The 24,293-nt window shown below is 32.4% G+C and overlaps 1 protein-coding gene and 1 long non-coding RNA gene across 3 annotated transcripts; both read right to left on the bottom strand.

Annotated features, from left to right (window-relative positions):
* Window positions 1-12,616: 12,616 nt before the first annotated feature.
* LOC107953115 (uncharacterized) lies at window positions 12,617-15,183 on the bottom strand. Its single transcript, XR_001699075.2, has 2 exons — window positions 13,648-15,183; window positions 12,617-12,816 (listed from the first exon to the last, which is right to left on the bottom strand). It is a non-coding gene; the product is annotated as an uncharacterized lncRNA (long non-coding RNA).
* Window positions 15,184-16,204: 1,021 nt separating this feature from the next.
* LOC107953116 (BEL1-like homeodomain protein 1) lies at window positions 16,205-20,213 on the bottom strand. Of its 2 annotated transcripts, XM_016888342.2 has the most exons (5): window positions 19,945-20,176; window positions 18,484-19,424; window positions 17,443-17,822; window positions 17,283-17,343; window positions 16,205-17,203 (listed from the first exon to the last, which is right to left on the bottom strand). In XM_016888342.2, exons 2-5 carry the CDS (start codon window positions 19,375-19,377, stop codon window positions 16,457-16,459), a joined length of 2,082 nt encoding a protein of 693 aa, XP_016743831.1. In that variant the 5' UTR covers window positions 19,378-19,424; window positions 19,945-20,176; the 3' UTR covers window positions 16,205-16,456. The 2 variants fall into 2 exon arrangements, with proteins under 2 accessions (XP_016743831.1, XP_016743830.1); XM_016888341.2 differs by having other exon boundaries at window positions 18,484-20,213.
* Between the last annotated feature and the right edge of the window lie 4,080 nt (window positions 20,214-24,293).

Genomic DNA, 24,293 nt, shown 5'->3' with positions numbered 1-24,293 from the left:
ATACCACATTTTAAAAATACATTTCACATACAATTAATCAAATCATATACATTCGATTCACAACCAAACATTTTGTCCTTAATAGAAGCCTACGAGTCCCAAAACATACATTAGGAGTGGTTCAAGACTAAACCGATAACTTTGAAAACTCTTAGAAAACTTAGAAAATTTTCTCAAAAATAGAAGACACACGCCCTTGTGGCCCGGCCGTGTGTCTCACATGGCCAACAGAAACATCTGTGTCAGAGGCCGTGTGGACATTTGAAATGGGATCACCTGGCCCGTGTCTGGCCCCATGTAACTCTCTAACTTGGGTCACACAACCAACACAAACGCCCGTGTGACTATCCCCTGTGCCTTAAAAATGGCCATACACGCCCGTGTGTTAGGCCGTGTGCTAGGCCGTAGTAAACCTGTACGGTATACTGACTTATGCCACACGGCCAAGTCACACGCCCATGTGTGAGGCCGTGTGGAGCATACTGACTTGATTTCAACTTCAACACCAGGGGACACACGGGCTGTATACATTACCGTGTATCACACGCGACTGAGACACACGCCCATATCTCTGCCTGTGTGGACAAAAATAGGCTATTTACCAAGCCATTTTGCCACCCTATCTTATGCACACCTACATCAACACAATTGGCACCAAAACATAGCATAATATGACAATTTAACCAACCAATTCAAGCTTAATTCATACATAATATATACCACCTTTCTCAATACACACAAGACACAAAAATATACCATACCATTTAGACCAAAATCACATAAACAATTCAATTAGATATACACTTCTAAATATACATCGTTTAGCCTCTGTTCGCAAGCAAATCAATATCCACAAATCAACCATTTGATACACATAATGCCTATTACCATTAAACATTACATAACTATCATTCAACACATTTCACAAGAGATAGACACACATATATATACATGATTCAAACTTACCAAAATAATCCAAATTGAACCATCACTCATGGCTATATATACAAACCAAAACATATACATTTACAAACCAATTCATATGGCTAAATTCATTACCAACACATAATCAAAATGACCAAAGTCCCTATACATGCCATTTAGTCAAAACATAAGCTCAAATGTACCAAATTGATAGTTGGATGGTGTGATATAGTCTTTGATGATCTCCCAGTCTAAGTTAGCTTTAAGATCTCTATAAAACACGATAAAATAAACATAGTAAGCTTTATAGCTTAGTAAGCTCGTATGAATTATACTCAATCTTAACATGAATATACAAATCATCAATTTTGAACATAACAATATGTAATTCATTTAACAAACAAACCTTTCACATTTTCAATCATAATCTTATATATGAACTTCACAACTTCTTCGATTTAAGCTTATACGGTTCATGTACATACTTGTACCATCTTGTATCAATCTCATACAAAACGACATCTTTTATTTACCCGTTGAACCATTCGAAATACTATCAGATATATGGGAAGCTTGCACCCGAAGTGCCACATATATAGCCGAAGCTATCTCAATCTCATATCACATGTACTGCTCATACTAGAGCTATCAACGGGCCTGCTCACACAAGCTGTGGGTCAAGACGTAGCTACACGGTGCTGCTCACACAAGCTGTCAAGTAACTGCAACACATGCTGGTATACTCAGCCTCCGGTAGGATATACAGGACTAGCACTCGGATCATATAATCACAACAATCCCTAATGACATGTCACTAGCATCCAAATCTATTCCTAAGGTTACAACCGGGATTTCAAATGTCGGGCCATCGTAGTATCATTGTTGAACATGTTCGAAGTCTTGTATTTACAGTTTATGCAATATCAAAGCATTTAAAATACATTTATAATGAAACTTATTATATACGAACATACCTCGGATGTAAAAACGGCTAAACTAGTCGATTAGTCAATAACTTTGTTTTTTCCTCGATCTAGATTTGAGTTTCACTTTTTTTGATCTATATGTAATCAAAATTAACTTATTTAATCATATCTCTATTCAATTTATTCCAAAATTCACTTTAAGGCATTTTTACACAATTGCCCCTAAGGTTTCACATCTTTTACAATTTAGTCCTTTATTTCATTAAAACACAAATTCATGTAATTTAATCACAACTCATGCTAGCTGAATTATAAATAAGTCCCTAGCAGCCCATATTTTCCATTTATTTTACATTTTAACCACAAATTTTTCACATTTCACAATTAAGTCCCTAATTTGCATTTTCACTAAAAATCATTTAACAAAACTTGTATAACTACTATCAAACATTCATAATCTATCATTAAACATCAAAATAATCATCTATTCATCAATGGCAACATTCAAAATCTTTAACAGTTTTGCAAAATCGTTCCTGGCTCGCTAGACCTAGTTGCAACGATCTCAAAAACATAGAAATTATTAAAAATGAGACAAAAATCGTACCTTAATGAGCAAAATAGCCTAGACGAATGAAGAACATAAAAATGGATTCTTTTAGCCTTAGCAATCAGTTCCAAAATGAAGAAGAACATAAAAATGGATTCTTTTAGCCCTAGCAATCAGTTCCAAAATGAAGAAGAACATAAAAATGGATTCTTATTTTATTTGTTTTTAATTATCATTATTTACCAATTTACAAAATTAACCTTATTCATTAACCTTTATAATATCATTTTAATGACCATAATTGCCCACTCAAACTATTAGTGGTCTAATTACAACATAAGGACCTTAACTTTATGGTTCTATAACTATTGAATACATTTAACTAATAGAATAGCACATTTGCACTTTACGCGATTTAGTCATTTTTATCAAATTAAACACTCAAATGATAAAATTTCTAAACGAAACTTTCAGAAATCATATATTCATTCTGTAGACCTTAAAATAGTAATAAAATAAATATTTTAACTTTGGATTTGTGGTCCCAAAACCACTGTTCCGATTTGACTAAAAACGAGTTGTTACAACATGCTTGTCTGAAGTATTTATTGTGTCACTCCGTCTATCATTGTCTGTTCATGTTTCAGACTCACACTGAGCTCTCGTAGCTCATCTCTGTAGTGTCTTTCCTTTCAGGTACTTTTTGTGTTTTGGAGCTGGACTTAGTATACCAGAGGTCTAAGAAAGATACAGTTTGATTTGACTTAAGTAAAATTTCACAAGTTTTATATGGTTAAGTTTAAGTCGGTTTGTAAAACAACTATATAAACTGTGCTATAAGTTTTTTTGCTGGACTTTCGTAAGGTGTTATTAGGACTGAACTTTAGAAACTATGGATTTTATTTTTGAATGTTTGACATCGGTTTAACATTGTTTCAAACATAATGAATAAAAAAGGTTTTCTTGGTTTAAATTAAATTTTTTGTTTTTGCCACTTTTGGTGGAAAATGTAACCTCCAGGATTTAGTCTAAACTTCTAGGCCAAATTTTTGGGCTTTACACAACATGTGTGGTGGATTCTCTGAAGCTTATGTGAGCAACATTGAATCATTGGATACCAATGGTTTTGGGTAGTAATAAGATGTATAACGATTTGAAATATTTGTATTGGTGGTCAGGAATGGAAAGAGAAATCTCTGAATACATGGCAAAATGTCTAGTATGTTTACAGGTCAAAGCAGAACATCTAGTCCTGGTAAGGTTTATTACAACCTATAATGATTTTGGAGTGGAAATGAGAGTGAATCATTATGGATTTTGCATTAGGTTTGCCTTTTTCACCGAAAAAGAAAGATGAAATCTGAGTAGTAGTTGACAGATTGACCTATAGAAGCCCAATTTTGTATGGTCCCAAACAAATCAAACCAAACCAAATAAAAAAAACAGTCCATATCAAACTTAAATTACAAAGCCCCTCAAAAAATTAAAACCCTAATGGCCCAAAAGCCTAAATATTTTCAGTAAAACAAAAGGAACCCTAGCCCCTTTGAGTAGCTCATCGTGCCACGTCAGCATTCTCGTGCCCCGAGGTTTTCCACCGTTGCTTCTCTGCCACCGTCACCCTCTGCCACCACTTGTAAAGAAGAAGCAACGCGCAAGAACAACAACACGCAATGGCAGCAAGAACAACAGAAAAATAAATAAAAATAATAGTGTAATCTAGCTATAAAAAAGCCTAAAAAGCATCAAATTTCAAACAAAAGGTAGCATTTTATTTATTTTATTTTATTTTCGAAGTAAGAAAAGGGGGGGAACGGGTTAAAAAAATACCTGACTCTTCATCTTCCGCCACCATGAGTGGCCAAGGTCATCACCACCGATGAAAGGTGACTCATTTTTGACAGAATTTTTTTTTAAAACCTTAAAACCGAAAGAACTTATCTCTTTTTTGAATTTTTGGCTTTAGTTTCGGTAGTTTCAATTCCAAATCGAAGTTCTACACGAAGAGGCAAAAAAAGGGGGTATTTTGGGTTTTTTTGGCCACCAGGGACGGCGGTCGTCGTCGCCGACGATCGGTGGCCGCGACGGCTCCCTTGGTCGGATTTTAGGATCCCTTTCAGAGAAAAAAAAGAAAAGAAGGCTTTTGTTAAAAAAAGAAGTTAAAAAATTATTTTTTGTGCATCTTTTTAACTTAAATAAGCCCTCAAAAATGACATCATTTTAGGCTTGGCTTCTAACGCCCAAAACGGCGTCTTTTGACTTGACCCATGGCCCGACCTAATCTACCTTTTGGGATTCGTGTGATTTTCTTAAGAGCGTATATTTCTAGTTTTAATCCTTTTGCTTTTTGGGTGATCTTCAATCCAGTCCTTTTTTCTGTTTTTATTTATTTAAAATTTACGCCATGAAATTTTGATTTTATTTTCAATTTTGTCCCCTGGAAAGATGCGTGTAGATAGTTTGGGATAATTTCCCAATTAATCCTTGCGTCTTTTCGCATGTTTTTTATTTTGATCCTTTTTCTGTTTTGTTAGTTTATTTTTTAATTTGTCCCCTTAATTTCATTTTAATTCCAATTTAATCCTCGTTTATTTAATAGCAACCCTTTATAGATTTTTTATCTTACTTATTTATTATCTTATTACCCTTTTTATAATATTTAAAATGTGTAATATTTATAATATTTATTATTATTATTATTATTATTATTATTATTATTATCACTATTTACTATGTTTTAATTATTTATATTAGAATTAGAATAGTAATTGCATATATTATTTTATTTGTTTGTTTATCTATTTATTATCTTTTACCCTCTTTATATTTAAAAATTATGATGTTTATATTTTCTCTATTCGTACACTAGTTTTTTTTCATATTATTATTATTATCATTATTATTACTATTATTATTTATTTTTCCTATCATTATTTAATTAGTATTAGAATTAGTAACTATAATATGATTATTGCCATTGTTTATTTGTTGTTTTATTATTATAGATATATCATCATCATTTATTAGTATGATTTTTGTTTTTTGTTTTTTTTTCGTATATCATCATTTTGTTTATGCACGCTATTATTTTATTATTGCTACAACCATGTCACGAACCGTGTTCAAATATATTTACTTGTTTCTATACTATACCCAAATAAATTAAATACACGTTATTTCAAATGTTACGTTCATTTCGGCACGATGCATAAAAAATGTAAAATTTTAAATCGTGGCTGTAACGCCCCAAAATTTATATTTCTGATTCTATTAGAATATGACACACAACTGTGTATCTGCTTTAGCAATTAAGTGTTTTGGGTGTATGTGTGAGGTCTTAAGTTCAAGCCTCAGCTTGGGAAAAATATTGGTTTTATTTTGAATAAAGCCTTGTCTTTGGTTTGTAGGCTCATAAGTATTTATTTGTAAAAGCTTATTAGAACGGGCTTGCTGGTCTGGTGGTTAAGTGGAGTGTGGAGATGTTGGAAGTCATGTGTTAAATTCGTGGTGTGGGCATTATTTTTATGCTCGATCACTCAGGAGAGTTTGAGTTGGATTGGAAATTTGAGTAGTGGAGAGAGTTAAGGGGAAAGTCACTGGGGAGTTAACAGTTTCAGTTTTACTGCTTTCTTTTTGGCAAATTCGGCTACCCTTTCTCCCTTTTCCTCTATTCTTTTGTTTTGCTGCCGTTTCCCCTTCCTTTTACTCCTTGTGCTGCCGAAATTATTTTGTCTCTTTTCTTGATCGACTTACTTTCTTCCTTGCTTGTAATTGTTCTGCTTATTCACTGTTGAGGGCGTGGGTGGTAAGTTTTCGGTTCTCTAACTGGTACATTACTCTGATTAAGTGTGTTAATGGAGTTTTGATTGATGTTTAGGAGTCACTCGTGAGGCTGGTGTTAGCGTTTCGTCGATTTGATTCGGTGTAGTATTCGTTCTGTAGCGGTAAGCTGACTTGTTGATTTTGCAATTAATCATTTTAGACTCATTTTTAGGTTTCTAAATGGATGAAATATACTGATTTTAGGTCTCTAGAGGCTCGGGAGTATTTTGCAGTGAATCGAAACCAGGTGTGTACTCTGATTGCACTGAAAATGAGATTTGATGAAAGTCGAAAAGCATTCTGTCGATGCCATACGGGCTTGTGGTCGCCTGTGTGGTAGGCCGTGTGGTAGTACACGTGCGTGTGGTCGATAAACCAAGTCATGCGCGTGCAACACGGGCGCGACGGACACGACCGTGTGATGGCTGACAAGGTCATGTGCGAGGCACGGGCTCAGCCAATTGGGGCGTGTGGGCTACACGGGCATGTGGGCCCACATGGGCAGGCTACACGGGTATGTGAGCCCATTTTTCTGTATCGAATTGTAAGGTTGTACGGGTCACCCAAGTCTACTTTGACCTGTCGTAGAGTCGGTAAGCATTACTTAGACCCTTGTTTCGTGATATGATATTGTGATGTATGTGTTAATATATTACTTCTAGCATGTATAACTGTACTGTTCTGAATATATAAATGTATGATCTGTTTATCTGCATTATAGCATGCCATATCATATGATGCATTGCATCGGGGTGGGTTTGATAAACTACGTGTTTATGACATGGGCTGCATTGCGGTACTTTATGATGTGTAGGGTTGGATGGGTCAATTTTATCCCAATATTTAGTGTGCAAGGATTGGTGGGTCGATTTTATCCCTACATGGTATGTTGGGTTGGACGGAGATGGTGTGCAGGGTTGGTGGGCATGTTCTGTTATTCTAATCTGTTATGCATGGTATATATATCTGAGAGGGGATGAAGCCCTAAGTCTGTATCTGATTCTGTTTTTGAGTGGGCCAAGGGGCCCACAGCTTCTATAAAGGGTTCAGGCCCGAATTATGACTGTGTTCTATTATCTAACTGTATACATGTTAGACTATGGGGATGTACACATTGAGTTGCGAAAACTCACTCTTTATCTGTTTGATCTGTTCAGGTAATCCCCAACAGTAGATAGATCGATGCAGCAGAGGACTTGATGGTGGCCACATACTTTTGGACTATTTTAAATTCAGTTTTGGTATTTCTTCCTTAATTATTTTTTGGGTTGTGGTTAATGTAATTTGAGGACTTTATAGACTCTATTTCGATCTTTAAAACGGTTTATGGGATTTTAGCTAAAAACTCGGTTTTAAATCAAATAATACTATTTTTTTAAAGACAAACTTCAACAAAAGCTTCCGTATAAAGGGAATGTTTTAAAGCTAAGCAAAAAAACCCGCGTTTTTCTGAATTAAATGAAAGATAATAATTGACACAGCTTAAGGACATCAAGTTTTCAAAAACACTCTCGTGTGACATCGTCAGATTCGGCCATAACGTCTAGGCTGGGTTTGGGGTGTTACAGTGGCAATATTCGTTATTTTTGGAATTAGAAAAGTGTTCCTAACTTACGGCATATGGATTCTTTCTAAAACTGAAATAATCGAATATCCATTTTAAAAATATATAAAAAAGATTCAAGTAATGATTAAAACGATGATTATTTTGGTTTTTGAAAACTAAAGGCGTCGTATCCTAACTCATGGGGCATGATCTTTCTTCTCGATTATTACAGAATAAAGTCTTTTCTATTAAAATATCTAAATACAAAAAGGGATTGTATTTTAAATTCTCTTCAAATTTTTAATTTTCAACACTAAAGACATCAAGTAATCAACTAGGTACCAATTTTGGGCATCGCAAGGGTGCTAATTATTCCTCATGCGTAATCGACTCTCGAACCCATTTTTTGGATTTTGTAGACCAAATATTATTGTTTTTGTAAATCAAACCTTTATTAAGACGATCAAATCATGAGGTGATTCGATCATATCTCATAAAAAAAGATTAGTGGCGACTCTCATTTTCATTTAAAAAAAATTCGATTTCAGAAAAGGTTTCGACATGACCAAAATTGGCTCACTTGATTCCTATTAAAACAAATTACTCACTTGAGAAGTTGGTTGAAATTTCCATTTATGTGATTTTCAAATTACACGGCGTGCCACTGTATATTATTTAAGATCGAGATCCAAGATTTACTTCCAAAATTTGGGGTAAGTTACATGAAGCCTTAGGCACAAAACTGAATTTCAGTACAACATACCATCCTCAAATTGACGGGAAATCAGAGCGAGTGATTCAGATACTAAAAAATATGCTATGTTGTGTGATTGAGTTTGAAGGTAGTTGAAAAAGATTTTTATCGTTAGCTGAATTTACGTATAATAAAAACTATCATTTGAGCATTAAAATGACACATCATGAAGCTTTATACGGTTGTAAATACAAAACTCCTCTATGCTGGTCAGAGTTAAATGAAAGAAAGCTAGTAGGAACCAATTTGATACGAGAAACAAAAGAAAATGTCTGAATTATTCAAGATTGTTTAAAAGTTGCATTTGATAGACATAAATCTTATGTAGACTTGAAAAGAAAATACATTGAATCTCAAATTGGTGATAAGGTATTCCAAAAAGTTTTACCTTGGAAGAAATTTCTATGTTTTGGCACAAAAAGGAAGCTCAGTATGAGATTTATAAGGCTGTATAAGATTCTCAAAAGAATTGGACCTATAGGCTATCGTTTAGCACTGCTTTCAAAACTCGAAAAGTTTCACAATGTCTTTCATGTGTCGATGCTACGATGATATAGATCCTACCCTTCTCATATGATTTCTCCTGAGAAATATAGTTACAACCTAATTTGACGTATAATGAAGAACTGGTAAAGATGTTGTCTCGGGAAGTTAAAGAACAGAGAAATAAATGAGTGACATTAAAAAAAGTAATATGGCACCCACACGGTACGAAAGAGGCTATGTGGGAGCCAGAAGAGACTAGAAAAATCCTAATACCCACATATTTTCTCAGGTAAATTTTGAGTATAAAATTTCTTAAAGGAAAAGAGAGTTGTAACAACTTTATTTTTAATGGTGTCAAAAATGACAATTTCAGAACCCCAGTTTCATAGTTCAAGTAATATTTACGAGATTAGTATAGAAAAATATATAAGTTTGATCTAGAAATTTTCACGAATTGATAGTTAATTAAGGTACAAGCACTAAGTTGTCCAATTACTATAGATTTTTAAATAACTAAAGGACCAAAAGAGCATTTGAACCATTTTGTTTCATCTTTTAATGGAGAAAGATGTTAATACCCCGTAAATTTAATATTTTTTTCATCTTTATTTATTTCTTCTCGACCGAATCTACCTAAAGAAAACCTAGACACCATTCTTGAATATTAAAAAAAAAACAATCAGCCTTCAATTGTTAAAGTAATTCAAGTCATTTTCTTGTAATTTTTATGTTTTTGAGGTCATGGGAGCTTGATTTAGATAATGCATGTACCAATTTGCAAAAATGTTAAAGTTTTTAAAAGTTGTCATTTTTTATTTCTTAAAGAAATTGGTGTTAAATTGTTAGATTTTAACCTTAGATGTAAAAATGACTAGATTGTAAAGTTTGATTGTTAGTTTTGAACATAAGGACTAAAGTGTATAAATTATGAAATTGATGTGAAATTTTTGTAATAATAGATAACAGAGGTTCATAGAAGAAAGTGATTGAGACTAATTCTAAAACCAAAGCTCAAAATTGAAATTAATGGCTATTTCTATTTTAGGGACTAAATTGAATAAAATAAAAAATTTAAGGGTATTTAAAAAATAAAATTAAAGTGGTTCATGCATAGTATGGGATGATATAAAAGTTTTTTATATTGATAGATCGAACTGAATAATTGTATAGATAAGGATTTGAATCAAACTAGAAATAATCGGGGAAAGACTAAAATTATCGATTAGTCCTTGCAAATTCAACTTATTTGCTGATTTGACTAGGTAAGTTCATATGGTATGATTGTGTTTAAATTGTTGTGTATTTGAACTATGAATGTGTATGTTGGGTTGAAATTTGGATTGTTTACAATTTGGTACAAAATGTGAGATTTGGACTAAATCATAACAAAAATATTTATATATATGTGTGTTGAAAATGCTTGGGTGAATTTAGTAAAGGTTTTGTGCATACTTGTATAGATTAACCACCGATGATTACCGAGATCCAACATTTGTTGCAGACTCAAAGATACATGTGACACAGTTTTAGCTTGGACTAGTAACCTGATGTCCTTTAAAAGTTTAGCCTGGACTGGTAACCTTGCATGTATATTTTCATCTTAGCCAAGCAATCGAATGTGTCATTAAATGTATAGCTTGGACTAGTAACCTAATGTCAATTTAAAGGTTTAGCCAGGAAGGGTAACCTGACATGTGTATATTAATCTGCTATAATTTGATACGCCAAATTAGGCTCTCCATTACACTTAAAAGTTTATTCTCAAGCAATTTAGGTGTCTTTTATTTACTTTTGTCGACTTTTAGTTTTTGTTGTTAATAAATTATTTTTGTGAGTTTTATACACTTTTGAGACCCAAATTAGCCAAATGTGCTATGAGGAACCTAATAATGTTCTTGAGTGGTGTAAAGAGTTGATAATGACTCGAACTTGAAGAAAACATCACTTAGATGGGGGTAGCATGATATTGCAGTATGGAAGTCGTGATAACCTTGACAATACTAAAGTGAGGAAAATTGAGGCCAACTACAATGATATCGCGATACCAATACCCCTAAGCCTCCCAAGTTCAAGACTATTTTGGGTATCATTGTCACACCGATTCCTTTTCAACTTGGAAATTTGGAACAACTAGGGTTTAAATTGAAATAGACCGTAAGCTAGTGGTCTCTATTGAAAAATTAGAGAAATATAGAGGCAGGTTTAGACATAGTTGAGTTCCAAATCTAGTTCGGTTAGATTAGAACCAACTAGTCCCTTAATGGGGGACAAAATAATTGTCAATGAATGGTTTCTAAACGGTTGAAGACCGCGTGAGAATGGCTATAAATAGTTGGGAAATGACTTCTTGGAGAGACTTATTCTCGAATATGTTTCACTTTATTCTTTTCTTAAATCTTCTTCCTGGATAATTTCGAAGAAGAGATAGTTATGGGAAGCTTTCCATGGAGCAAAAACCATGAAGCTGGAGTTGGAAAAGTAGAGAATCCATTAACAGTTAAGGTTTTTAGTCCTTCTGCACACGTAAGGTTAAGTAAATGAAGTTAAGGGTTTCAGAACCATTTTAGGGGATCTACATGTTTTTAGAAAACTGAGGTTTAAGTTAAAAATACTGAGTTTAACTCATGATTTGGTTGTCATGCTTAACTTCTAGGAGAGTGGAAGCTCTGGCTTTTGAAAAAGCTAAGCTGATAAGGTGAAGAAGCATCAGGTGAGTCACTACACTCCATCCCTGGAATGATAAGTAAGTTTAAGATCGTTAGATATATGGCATCCGCCACATAGTTTAGTATGCATGAGATAATTAGAAATCCATGTTTAAACAAATGGCGTATTCCATGTCAGTATGTAAGCGAAACACATATATTGTATGATTTTAAAATGGTAGGAAAATAATTGACGGCATAGATGAAGTTAGGATTTGGGAATGGAAACTTTTGTTAGATACCGCTGTATGATATTGTTGTGTGAAAATAGTGATGTGCGAAGCTCCAGGCCTTGTGAAGGGAACACTGTGGTGTTTGAGCATCAAGGTTAAGAAAGGCGCAATAGAGGAGTAGAAGAAAATGGAATTCCATTAAAATTTCGCCTTTTGGGATTGTTGGGAGTAAACCATGATGTGCGAAGCTCCAGGCCTTGTGGGGGGACACTTCGGTGTTCAAGCATCAAGGTGGATATAAGATAAGATGATATTGAAAGCTATTAGGTCCCATAGAGCAACACCGTGACATCGGTTAATAGGCTCTATGAGATGACATCGTGACGACGGTAAGGTCTTTCTGGGCGACACCTCTAAAAGGTTTAAGGTGTAAGACCATGCCTGGATATGAAAACCAGTATAGTTTGTCAAGACACTAAATATGGGGTTTTCTGTCTAGACAGTAAACACAGGGTAGTCTGTAGGGATAGTAAACATGAGCTAGTCCATAAGGACACTAAACAATTGGTGAAAGGGTATAAGACCATAGCTCGACTGTGGCCACCAACAGGGTCACCATTGAGATACAACAGGAATTGTAAACTCTGAAGGAACAGGAATAGAGAACAAAGGACCGAAGGCTAGTGCATAAACATTATGGGTATACATCTATGGAGAAAGAAGCTTGTAGTAAGGTGAATGGGGTGTAACTAGCATAACTAGATAATTGAAAAGGTAGAACTGCAAAACCCTCAAAATTTTAATCAAATCTATAGAAACAATGTTGTGTAAGGTGACTAACTTTTCCAAAAAGTTGACATTGTGGTTAATTAAAATAATGGAATCTACTACGATGCCTAGTTCTTCCTCCTCAAGCCTGAAAACCACCACCTGTAGATTGAAAATCATCAACAAACTTAAGCTGAAAAGAACGCAACTGAGAATTAGATTCAATTGAATGATCCTATTAAACAAGATTAGCATGCATAGGGGAAAACACAGAAGACTCAATAACAAACTCATTTTGTCAAGACTCACACTCCATCAACATATCAATGATTAAATCTAGTAGTAAAAAATCTCAATTTGAAGATGCCATAGCCAATGCTAACTGAAACTTATATGATAACCTTGCAAGAACAACACAAACATGTTTCCGTTTTGACACTATACCCTAGATACATTCAGTGTATCACAAAGCAGCTTGATTTTAGCTAGATACTCCTTTACAGCCTGATTCCTTTTTCTTTTGTGAATGAAAAGTATTCCTAAGTGTAGAAATTTTAATGGAAGATTTAACATCATACAACTTAGTGATGACATTCCAAACCTCAAAAGAAGTATTGGTACAAGTGAGATGGGGAAGAACTTCACTACTGAAAATGGACAACAACCAATAAGCTAACAATTTATCTTGTTGTTTATAAAATAAGAAATCAGAATTCTCAACTAACATTCCATCTTTATCAAGTAAAAAGTAAGCAAGTATAGACAAATTTCCTAAAATATATCCATTAATACCATAACCTTCAATGACCAGATTAACTTAATGCTTCCAAAGAATAAAGTTTTGATCTATCGACTTGACTACATCATGTTGAGGGAATTGTTGTATTTTGGGTAGAAAAGAACTCAGATGCATTTGTGAAAGAAAAGACATTACCATATGTATTCACAGTATTTGAAGTTATTAATAGGAGGCGTGTAAGTAACCATCACTACCTGATCTATTGCAGGACTCATCTTGATGGCTCACCACCACTGAAACTTCTCTGATTACCTTGAAAACACCAGCTTTGATATCACGATGATAAAGTCAATGAACTACTGATAAGATGTCTTAGAAAGATAACAAAATCAATGAGGAGAACACTCAGAGAAATCAAAATTACATTCTTGAGTTGAACAATCTTCGTACATGAGCATTTATATAGAAGAATACCAACTAACTTATAATTGAATGCTAATAGCCTAACAATCATTAACAAATTAATTGTTCCTAATAGACTTAACCACTACTTAATTAATCTAGCTAACAGTGCATTTACATAGTACTTAACAGTAATGATAAAATTGTACTTTGGCCCTAAAAATGTAAAAAAATTGATTTAATTCTTTAAAAATTATAATGATATAAACTATCAAAATAGTGAAATTACATTTTTACTATAGTAAAAATATATAACTTAATCTCCCTAAAAAAATCTCTAGCTTCGCCTTTGAGGAAAAGACGCACCTAAGCACACTCTAATCATATCCTTTTTGCACTAACAACAATACAAACTTATGATGATACTTTTAAGTGAGCTTTTTTTCAACACAATCATTTTAGGTTATTTAAGAAATCCAGCACCTTGGAAGGGTGAGAATGAGGTAAGTAGTTCTGCCCTTACTTTTATCCCATTTTAATAAATTTTCAATTAACATGAAACGAACCCTAGTATAATGGTAAAATACTTCTAGTGAAATAAAATCTTATTTGATATTTAATTTTGAATTTACTTTCTAAACACATCTTACTCCTCTAATTATCAAAGAAATAAAATCTATTAACATTTATCTAAATTAAATGCATTAAAGATTAATCTATCGAAAAATTTCTTGTTCAATCAATATATTCAAAAATTAAATGATTTATCAAATATATGAAAATTTGTCTATAGATTTGTATTTTTATTATTACTTGTCTTAATCTTCTATAGCATTGGTAATATATATTGAATAAGTGAGGAATAACAATCGTTGTTTCCAGTTCTCAAATACTATTAATTTGAAAAAAAAATGTTAATATTATCATGTAAATTCTTATGACAGACTGATATACATTTATCTATTATAAAATTTTTAGATTAAATTGATGTCATATCAGTTTAGTTTTTAAAATAAAAACCTTAAAAGTAAGGCTCTCTTTGGTTTTAGAAAATAGAGGTTTTACAAAAATATGGAAGAAAATTGATACTTATTTTAGAAATAATTTTTGAAAAATAAAAATATTTGAAAATTAGAAAATAATGAAAACAACTTTTTAAAATAATAAAAGCACTTTTAACTTCAAATGAATTGACTTTGATTTAAACTATACTTGATCATTGTCTAGACCGATGCAAAATAGTAAGCCTGGTTTCCAGGCGCAACTTAAAAAATGAGTTTAAAATTTTGCCCAAGCTTGATCGAGATAAAAAATACTAAATCTGAGCCCGACTCGGCCCCCCATATTAAATTTTTATATTATTTTTATATAAAACTAAATTTAAAAAATATAATATACTTAATACACTAAAAACATTAAAAATAAATATTTTCCAACAAATTGAAAATAATTAAAAAAAACTTTTTATACTTAAATAACACAAAGTTGCAACTTAGCAAGTAAATGCCTCTAAAATAATATCAAAATTAATAATAAAATAAGAGTTATACAATATCCAAACAATAACAATAAAATAATAGCAATATAATAGTGAAATGGTAGCAAAACAATAGTGAAACAACAATAAAACAATAGCGAAATAGTAGCAAAACAACCGATTTGGGCAAGGCCAAAAAATCGTACTTGAGACACGACCTATTTAGAACACGGACGTTATTTTTTTGTTCAAGATAATTTTTCGAGTCTTTATTTTTGACTAAACCTTCCTACTTTGCAGGCAAGCCTTTAAGTCTAGACGGATAACCCGACTCATAATCAGATCCAATTCAAACCCATATAACTGCAAAAATATTCTTTTATTTTTCAACAGCATTTTAGATGTTTAATCAGGTACTTTGGCTTGAATCTATATAAATATATATTTTTTAATTTTATTTCTCATGTTTCTATTATATTAAAATAACTACCAAACATGTTCTTATATTTTCTTTTTTTTGAAGATAAATATTTATTTGTATTTACTAAATATTTTTTAATTTTTAAATATAGAAAATAAAAGTTATTTTTTGAAAATAAAAAAATATTTTTAAAAACCGAAATATACCTAATTTTTTTTAAAAAATATTAATATAATAATTTTTATATTAGATCTTTAATTAAATAAATCAATTTAAACTAGAATTTAAAATAAACCACTTTATTAAAAGGAAATTATTTTTTTCCTTCTAAAAATGTATCATTTATTTATAATCTATTAAGCATTAGTATTTTGTACATTAACAAAATACAATTTTTTTATTCTACTATCAACTTTAAAAAAGTACTATTTATCTTTTCTTTTTTACTATTTATTTTTGAAGATATTATACTATATCCTGTACAATCCTTCTAAACCTCTGGCCAGTCTTAAAACTCCAAAATATTTTCCCATCTATTAAAGCCGAGAAAATCGTTTGCTAACCAAACTTGTTCATCAAATATATCCTTTGAATGTCGGGGGAAATATAATACCATTAATGAATGAGAACCCTATTGGGTAATTTCCCAAACTAGTAATCCCAATAACCCCAGTCGTTTAGAAAGGAAATGAAGTAAATATTGTAAAAGTATAATACCCCATGCCATGAGTGCATCAATGTGCAATGTGAAATTGGATTTCAGTCAGGCAACAAAATCTGGCAACAACTGTGCAGCAAACCTTTGCCTGTTTTGCATCTCATGAATGTTGTCAAAGCCGGCGGCGTTTGAATGGGAAGCATGCGGGGTGTTGATCCCAAGTTGAATGTTGTGGTTCGATAGGAAGTTTTGTGGGTTTCCCGATAGAGATAGATTCTCGCAATGAGGAAGTCCGAGGGTGAGGGAAACACTGTTTCCATGGAATTTTGGTGGCAGTTGCTGTTCTTCATTAAACCTCCCAATCTCTCCCATACTAGAGTAAGCTGTTCCACTCAAGTATGAAAAACTGTGTTTGAGTAGCCTTTCTTCATCGCCGAGCTTGATCATGTTGATGTTGGTTTCCCACGTTTCACCCGGCTTCATCTCCATGGGAGAATTCTGCAACTCATCATTAGCATTCCTTGACTTTTTTGAAGCTCTTTGAGCCAGGCCCACGCCATTGTCAAATTCAGATGATCCGATGAGATTGAAGGATGTTTGCGGCGGCATAAGGGACCCTTCCATGGGAGATGTGGAGATAGTGGAGTTGGAAAATTGATGAGTAGGGGAAGCATTCATCTCTTGCTGCTGGGCATTGGATTTGGAGCTGGTAGACCCTGACTCCTTTTGCTCACTTTTGTTTGTATTTTCTTCACCACCCTTCATTTCATGTTCCTTCATTTCCTCCAAATACATCTCTTCAATCATTGGCTTCCACAGGCGGACTCGAGCATTTATAAACCAGTTTGACACCTGCGAACCAACGTGCCCTATGTTCTTTAATACAAATAAAGAATAAAGATCTTTAAATTAAACAAGTTAGGCTATGTACCTGATTTCTTGTAAGCCCAGTTTGTTTGGCGAGCATGTGTTTGTCTGAATCTTTAGGATAGCTGCACCCAAAGTTAAGGAGTTTCCGATGAGCTCAAAATGAAAAAGAGGTTTTTTTTTTTTTTGGCTAGTTCTCATTATTTAGTTGAAGAAGTGCATACGGATGAAGGAAATGCTCGAAAAGCCAAGCACGTAGAACAGAAACAGCTCGTTCAGGTAATCCTCGCTGGGGTCTCCAAACATTATTATTGTGTTGGATCATTCCCAATTGCTGCAGTGCCCGCTGTTGCCGTAGCTGATAATCAACGTATCGTAGTCTTGAACCCTCCAATTTCACACCTAAACAATCATCTTCTCCTAAACTCTTGCTTGTAGCTTTGATTTGTTCAGATATTGAATCTTTTAGACAACGGAATTGCTTCGAAATCGTCCTCGAAGCAATTCCGGTGTACGATTTTGCTGCACCAAACCCCGCTGCCTTCTCTAGAGATGAAACAACAATTTGCATTTGTTGACGGTATTGCCTGTATCTTTGTTCCACCTTTAAAGTTCGTAACCAAAAAAAAAAAAAAAAAGAAAAGTAGTCAGTAGAAATAAAATAAATGAAATGAAATAAAGTGAAAGAAATCGTACGAAAGTCGGTCTTAAGTGGAATAGATATTGAAGCAAATGGACCCGATCCACATGAACCTTAGGGTTCTTACCTAAAGCCTCTAGGTCAAGCATTTACGCCTAGTGAAGCAATAGAAACCATCGGATAAAGAGAAAGAGCCGTAGCCACAAATTTTGCTGACAGCTCAACGTTATCGAATGCTTGATCATGACTATGAGGGTCCCAATTTCCCAGAACTAACCTAATTCTATAAAATATAGTTATTATATATCAAACATTATCTTGTCTATTGAATACCAAGCACAGCAAGATTTTTAACTATCAATGGCCTTGGCAGCTATTTAATCTCTGGGTAATAGTATAATACCATACACTAGTAACATTTCCATTATGGGTAGCTTAAAACTGTTCCAGAAATATCTGAAATCTTTCTTTCCCTGCATGAAAGTGTAAGAATAATAGATCTCTATTTTGCGTGGTAAATTATGGTTTCAGTACAAAGAATTGTGGGGAAATATTAATGATGGGGGTCTTTGATGCGTGTTGGCTTCGAAAATACATGATGGGGATTAGAAAAAGATAAGCGAACCTCATCGAGCATGCTGACAAGTTTTGCCTTCTTCATTTGAAGCTCCTGTCTTTGTGCGGTGGTGAGCTCAGGTCCACGTTGAGCCCCATCTTCACCAGCACTTGAACCTACCGGTTCTTTGTCCGCCTTTATCTTCTCCTTGGTCCCCTCAGACACCTCAGGCTTTATCACTTTCCCCACATTAACAACTTCATCGAGAAGCTCTTGTGCTGCTCTCAAGTACTTTGATCCCAAAACCACACTTTGAACGCCTAGAATCCCATTCGAAACAACGGAAGCCGATGACGGTGAATTCCCAGATATCCTCATTTCATCAGCAGCTGCTGGTGACATAGTTGGAACTTGTCCTTGGATATGATCTGCTTCAACGTTACTTGAACTATAAGGAACTTGTTGGGATGATAGACTCAAGGACAAGCCTTGCCTTGGTGAAACCACTACCGGCCGCAACTGCGACGCAACATCATGGGGCCTGGCGGCCGAGTTATCTACCGCAGTCGACACAATCTGAGGATAGGTACTTGCTGATGAAGTCTGATGATCAATAGTTGAACTTGATCCCCATGAGTTATAGTGAACACCGGAGACTATACCATGAAGGGATGATGGACGGTGGGTCTCATTGGAATTGGCCGGTACGATCGAAGCGGTGGGTGTCGGAAGAGGGAGGCCAAGGAGGTGGTGATAGTTAGGTGGTGGCGTGTGGGGAAAGCTTGAAGGGTTTAGCGCGTTGCCGGCGGGGTTCAAGAATAACAGATTAGTGGCAGCAACTGGTTGGTTTGTGTCAGAGTAGGGTATATAGTTGGGGTTCATGAGATAGAGCGTTTGCATCCCATCAGGTGCAGCAACTGAAGCAGCTTGGAATTCTGAGCTCCCATGAGAGTACGTCGCCATATTGATTTGAAAGCCCTAAAAAAAAAAGACGCTGCAGTATACGGGAACTGCAAAATTCTTCTTGTTAAATAAAATCTCCAAAGAACTTGGCGAAGAGAAGACTAAAGCTTGACTTGAAGTCAAGAAATCAACCCATTTTGATGTTCAGTTCATGCTTTTTCTTAGCATAACGTGCAAAAGAAAGGGAAACCCACAGCAAAAATTAAAGAGAGAAGCTTAGCAATCCTGATCTGAAACTGTAACTTGGAAATAATTAAAAGAAGAAAATTGAGTGAATACTTTGGTAGAAGATGACAAAACAAGAGAGATATAAAATACTGAAGAAAGTTGTTTATGTATAGAAAGAGAAAGATAGGGAAAGATAAGGAAACAATTTTAAGGTATCGGGATAATAGATATGCTCATCAAAAAAAAAAAAAAAACTTCAACTTCTGAGAAAAATTAGAAAAGAAACGGGGGAACAGGGAAAAGAACCCATCAGATAAAAAGGAAACTAGTACAAAATTTGCAGTCCAATTATGGCAAGAAAACACAAGAGAAGGAGAGGATATGCATCTGACAACTCACACGTTTCTGTCTAAATGTCTGTCATGGAAGAAATCTTTTCAAGCTTTTGGTGGTTTTGATGACCTTGTCAGATTCAGACTCTTCGTTATTTTTCAGCCCTTTTCACTAAATATAACTCAAAGAAAGAGAAAGGTGAGAGATGAGGTTTCAAGATTGCAACTATGAAAGCAAAGAAAAAGAAAAAAAATGATACCCTCTAATATCAGGCTTTTGCTGGTTTGTAAATGGGGCTTTGAGGTTGAACTATTTAAAAGAAAAAAAATCACTGTTTGATACATTGTTTTTGCTTTTTGTACACTTACTTTTAATCTTATCTCCAATTAGGTGCGAGCAACAAGCTTTGCTAGGAACCAAATGAAAACTATAATCATAATCCAACTCAAAATGTTTCACATCTATATATAATCATTTTATTCATATCACGATAATGAATAAATATGATATCTGGCAAACAGTCTATGCAAATGAAGAGTGTGGTACTTACTGTGTATGTCTGTGAGGTTATAGGCTCGCAAGATCCTCACAAGTGTCTTTAGAATGCAATGTGATTTTTAGTCTGAGATATTATGGTTGGTAAATCGCAAAGTGTACTTAAAAAGATGTAAGTATTATTCAATATATGCAAGTCAACTAAGTATTCGTTATTAAATCTCAAATTTAAATCTCGGAACCCTTTACCCTTTATTTAAAAAATCCAACACATGCAACTGTATAATATGAGAAAGAAGAAAAAAGATGTTAAAAGAATGGGGCAGCTGAAAAACAAGGAAATATCAATTTCTAGAGAAGGCTTTAATAATAATGACCAACAATAGGAGTAAGAGTTAGAGAAGTGGCTCATCTCTTTGTTGGCTTTTTTAAAGCTTTGTCCAATTATATCTTTGTCTTTCATTTGCCTTTTCTTCTGTCCTTTATAATTTATATTTGTGGTAGCAATGTTATGCAAAGATCTAAATCACACAATTTATATTCCAACTTGTGTGAAGTTAAAATCTTTTTAACTTTTGATATCAAAATGAAATTTTACTAGTTAACCCTATCTCCAACCCTATTAATTACTCAACAGCATCTCAAAAAAAAAATCATTACATAAAATCAACCTTTATATTTATTGGCAACATTTTGGGTTCAAATTAAATAATGTGAATAAAAACAATGAAAGCTAACTATATATATATTTATCATGATTGTAAAACCACAATTGAATTGAAAATCATTTGGTTCGATGATTTAAATTTTAATAGTATTAACAGTTAGACCTAAATTTTGAAATTAGAAAAAGTAGAAGAATTAAATTCCTAGAAATGAAAATCTAAGTGCTAAATTTCAAAATTATTAAAAGCACATGAACTTTTGACATATTTCAATCTAATTAATTTTAATATTGTAAAACGATTACAGCTAACATAACTTCAACCTCGATCCAATTCATTTTATTTTTTCAACCACAGTAGTGACCTTAAGGCTTCCTTTAGGTCATTGGTAAGATTGATTAAGTGAGGATAAAAAAAATGATGGTGATAAGATTAGTTACTATAGCGGTGAGATTAAAATTAGTGGTGAAATATGTGTTTAGATTTCATTACAGTTGTAGCGCTAAGATGATTAGGAAAAGACTATTGAGGACATTAAATTAAATTAAATTGGATAAATAATCATATTCCATACTAAATAATAAATTATATATATTAATTTTTTATTTATGTTAAAATAATAATTTTATTAATAATTAATTACATTTCTATTAATTATATTTGTATTTATTTTTATTATTCATATATTTTAATTATGATTAATACATATAATTTATTCATATTTATTAAATTATTATAAAACTCAAAATTTATATATTTTATATAGTTAAAATAGTAATTTATTATATCCTTTGTTTATATATTTATTTTAAGATATTTATATTAAATAATAAAATATAATAAAATAAATTTATATTAATTAATAATTTAACGTACTTTTATAATAATAAATTTATAGTTATTATTTCATATAAAAGAATAAAGTTTGATATAATTATCACAAAATAAAAACTATTTGTGGAATAAAAAATATACACTACCTATGTGCCAAATACTTACCGTTATTATATAATATATGTGTAGCAGCTGCGAAGAATATAACCGGAGATAACAGGCAAAACAGAAACGAACCAATAAATAGAAAAGAAGCTGATTTTGTGTATTGAACTAGGTCATCAATTAATATGTGCATAAACCCGATTTTATAGGCTAAGCAAAGAACTTAAGTAACTGATTTAACTGCTTAACTACTTTCTCAACAAATTAATTCCTCCAAACTGTTTTGATATTGTTCAACAATGTGCAACTTATAACACCCATATAAGGGATGGTGTTTGTCCAAAACAATAAAAAGGAATGGTGTGGTAAAAGTGGCTCCCACTGCGGTTGCTCTTTTTTCTTTTTTTACTCTACTTCTTGCTTCGATGCAAAATTTGACTTCCCTTGGAAATCCTTCTACTGACCAAAGGTTATGTTATCCAAACTTCTGAGTCGAATTAAAATGACGATAATTGAGATGCATGTGCTTTGTGAGTTTATCTTTTGCGTTGTGAAAAAAAGAAAAGAAAATGAAAGAATGTGGCATGACTGATGTACGAATGATGACAGCCATTGAAGGGCCACCTTCAATTACCCTAACTACAGCCAAACAAAGTAAAGTCAATGTCTTGACGTAGTTATTATTACATTCATGACTGCATTTTACCAATAATTTTATAATTGGGATAATCTTATATTTGATGCCTTTAATTTTATAAAGTGTCCAATGTGATACATCAGCTACCGATATCTATTTTATTATTTTATTATGGTACTTGTACTTTCACAAAATGTTAATATATTACATGTATTTTAAAAAATATTTAATGTGGTACTTGAACTATCAATTATTATGATACTTATACTTTTATAAAAAATCCCATATGGTACTTAAACTATTAATATACATTTTATGATGAAACATATATTGAACATATTATAAAATTATAAATACCATAATTAAATATATAATGATAGATCAAATATCACATTAAATATTTTTAAAATATAAATACCACGTTAAACATTTCATAAAATTACATCTACAAAATGTGACATTATTCTTTATAGTTCTATTCTTAAACATGTTGTCCTCAATGAAATATGTTATCTCAATACAATGTTACTTTTACCCATGTATACCAATAATTTACAGATAGGGTGTTGAATAAATAAATATTAAGCTGAAGTATGAGTAGGATTCAAATTCCCAGCCATTGATCATATTCTGGAGACCAAAATGACTCGACTTTCAATCAAAATTCATTTATCCGACTTTTATATGCAAATATCAATGCAATTTCAATAGTAAACCGATAAATTAGTCAATACGATTGGACGGGCCTTTTTCCCAGCAGCCAGCAACTGTAACGCCTTTTTCACTAAGAAAAGACTGCTACCAAAAACCAGTAGAAAATGAAAATTTAAGAAAACCTTTAAAACTTTCTTCTTTTTTTCATTCATCACACTTAGCTCAGCATGTTTGTCATTAAAATTTGGTATAACTTTAAAAAAAATATTTTAGTAATTTATTTATTTTTTTATCTTTCCAATTCTTAAACTTATTTTTTTTTGCCAAATCACTTCAAAATGAATGAAAAATACATATTTGTAAATTTTGCTTAATATTGCATGCATACATGTGAATTGTCATGTGGCATTTAATTAAATCTTTTTAAAATTTAAAATTTCAAAAAATTATAAAAATTATATTTTTTAATTTTTTAAAAAATTAATTAAATTCTGATGTGTCATTTATGTGACAATTCAAGTGTATGCCACATTTGTCGTAAAATGCAAGTTCAATAGTTAAAAGAGGTAAAAAAATTAAATAAATGACTAAAGTAATTTTTTTTAATTGGAGGATAAAAAATCATTATACCTTAAAATTTTAAGTTTATCGTGCACTTTCTCCTCCTAACTATATCTATTTTTCTATTTTAATACTTAATCTTTTAATCTTAATTTGATACTTAAATTATACTTTGTTACCTAAATTAACCCAAAGCATTAAAAATATAAAGACTGCCATGTTGCTATTTGAACGTATCATAGTAACCTTCTTTTTATTTTTAATATTATGCATATTATATTTACTAAAATAATATAAAATATCATATATATAATAAATAATTCATAAAGTTAAATTTTTTTATTTTTTAGAAAATCCTGAAATGTATAAATATAAATTTTAAAAGTAAAAAAGTATATAAAAATTGAAAATTTATAAAAATTAAGAAATATTTAAATTTTAGAAAATTCCAAAAAAACTAAATC

The sequence above is a fragment of the Gossypium hirsutum genome, chromosome A07 (genome assembly GCF_007990345.1).
Source record: "Gossypium hirsutum isolate 1008001.06 chromosome A07, Gossypium_hirsutum_v2.1, whole genome shotgun sequence".
NCBI lineage: Eukaryota > Viridiplantae > Streptophyta > Magnoliopsida > Malvales > Malvaceae > Gossypium > Gossypium hirsutum.
This window is presented reverse-complemented; position numbering and strand designations above follow the sequence as displayed.

What these genes read in the sequence shown, in the direction of transcription:
- LOC107953116 (XM_016888341.2), bottom strand. Translation starts at nt 19,377, where the DNA reads ATGGCGACGTACTCTCATGGGAGCTCAGAATTCCAAGCTGCTTCAGTT. An exon ending in TTGTCAGCATGCTCGATGAG is followed by an intron (nt 17,823 to 18,483) that starts GTTCGCTTATCT and finishes CGAACTTTAAAG; the next exon opens with GTGGAACAAAGATACAGGCA. An exon ending in CTGGGCTTACAAGAAATCAG is followed by an intron (nt 17,204 to 17,282) that starts GTACATAGCCTA and finishes GTTGGTTCGCAG; the next exon opens with GTGTCAAACTGGTTTATAAA.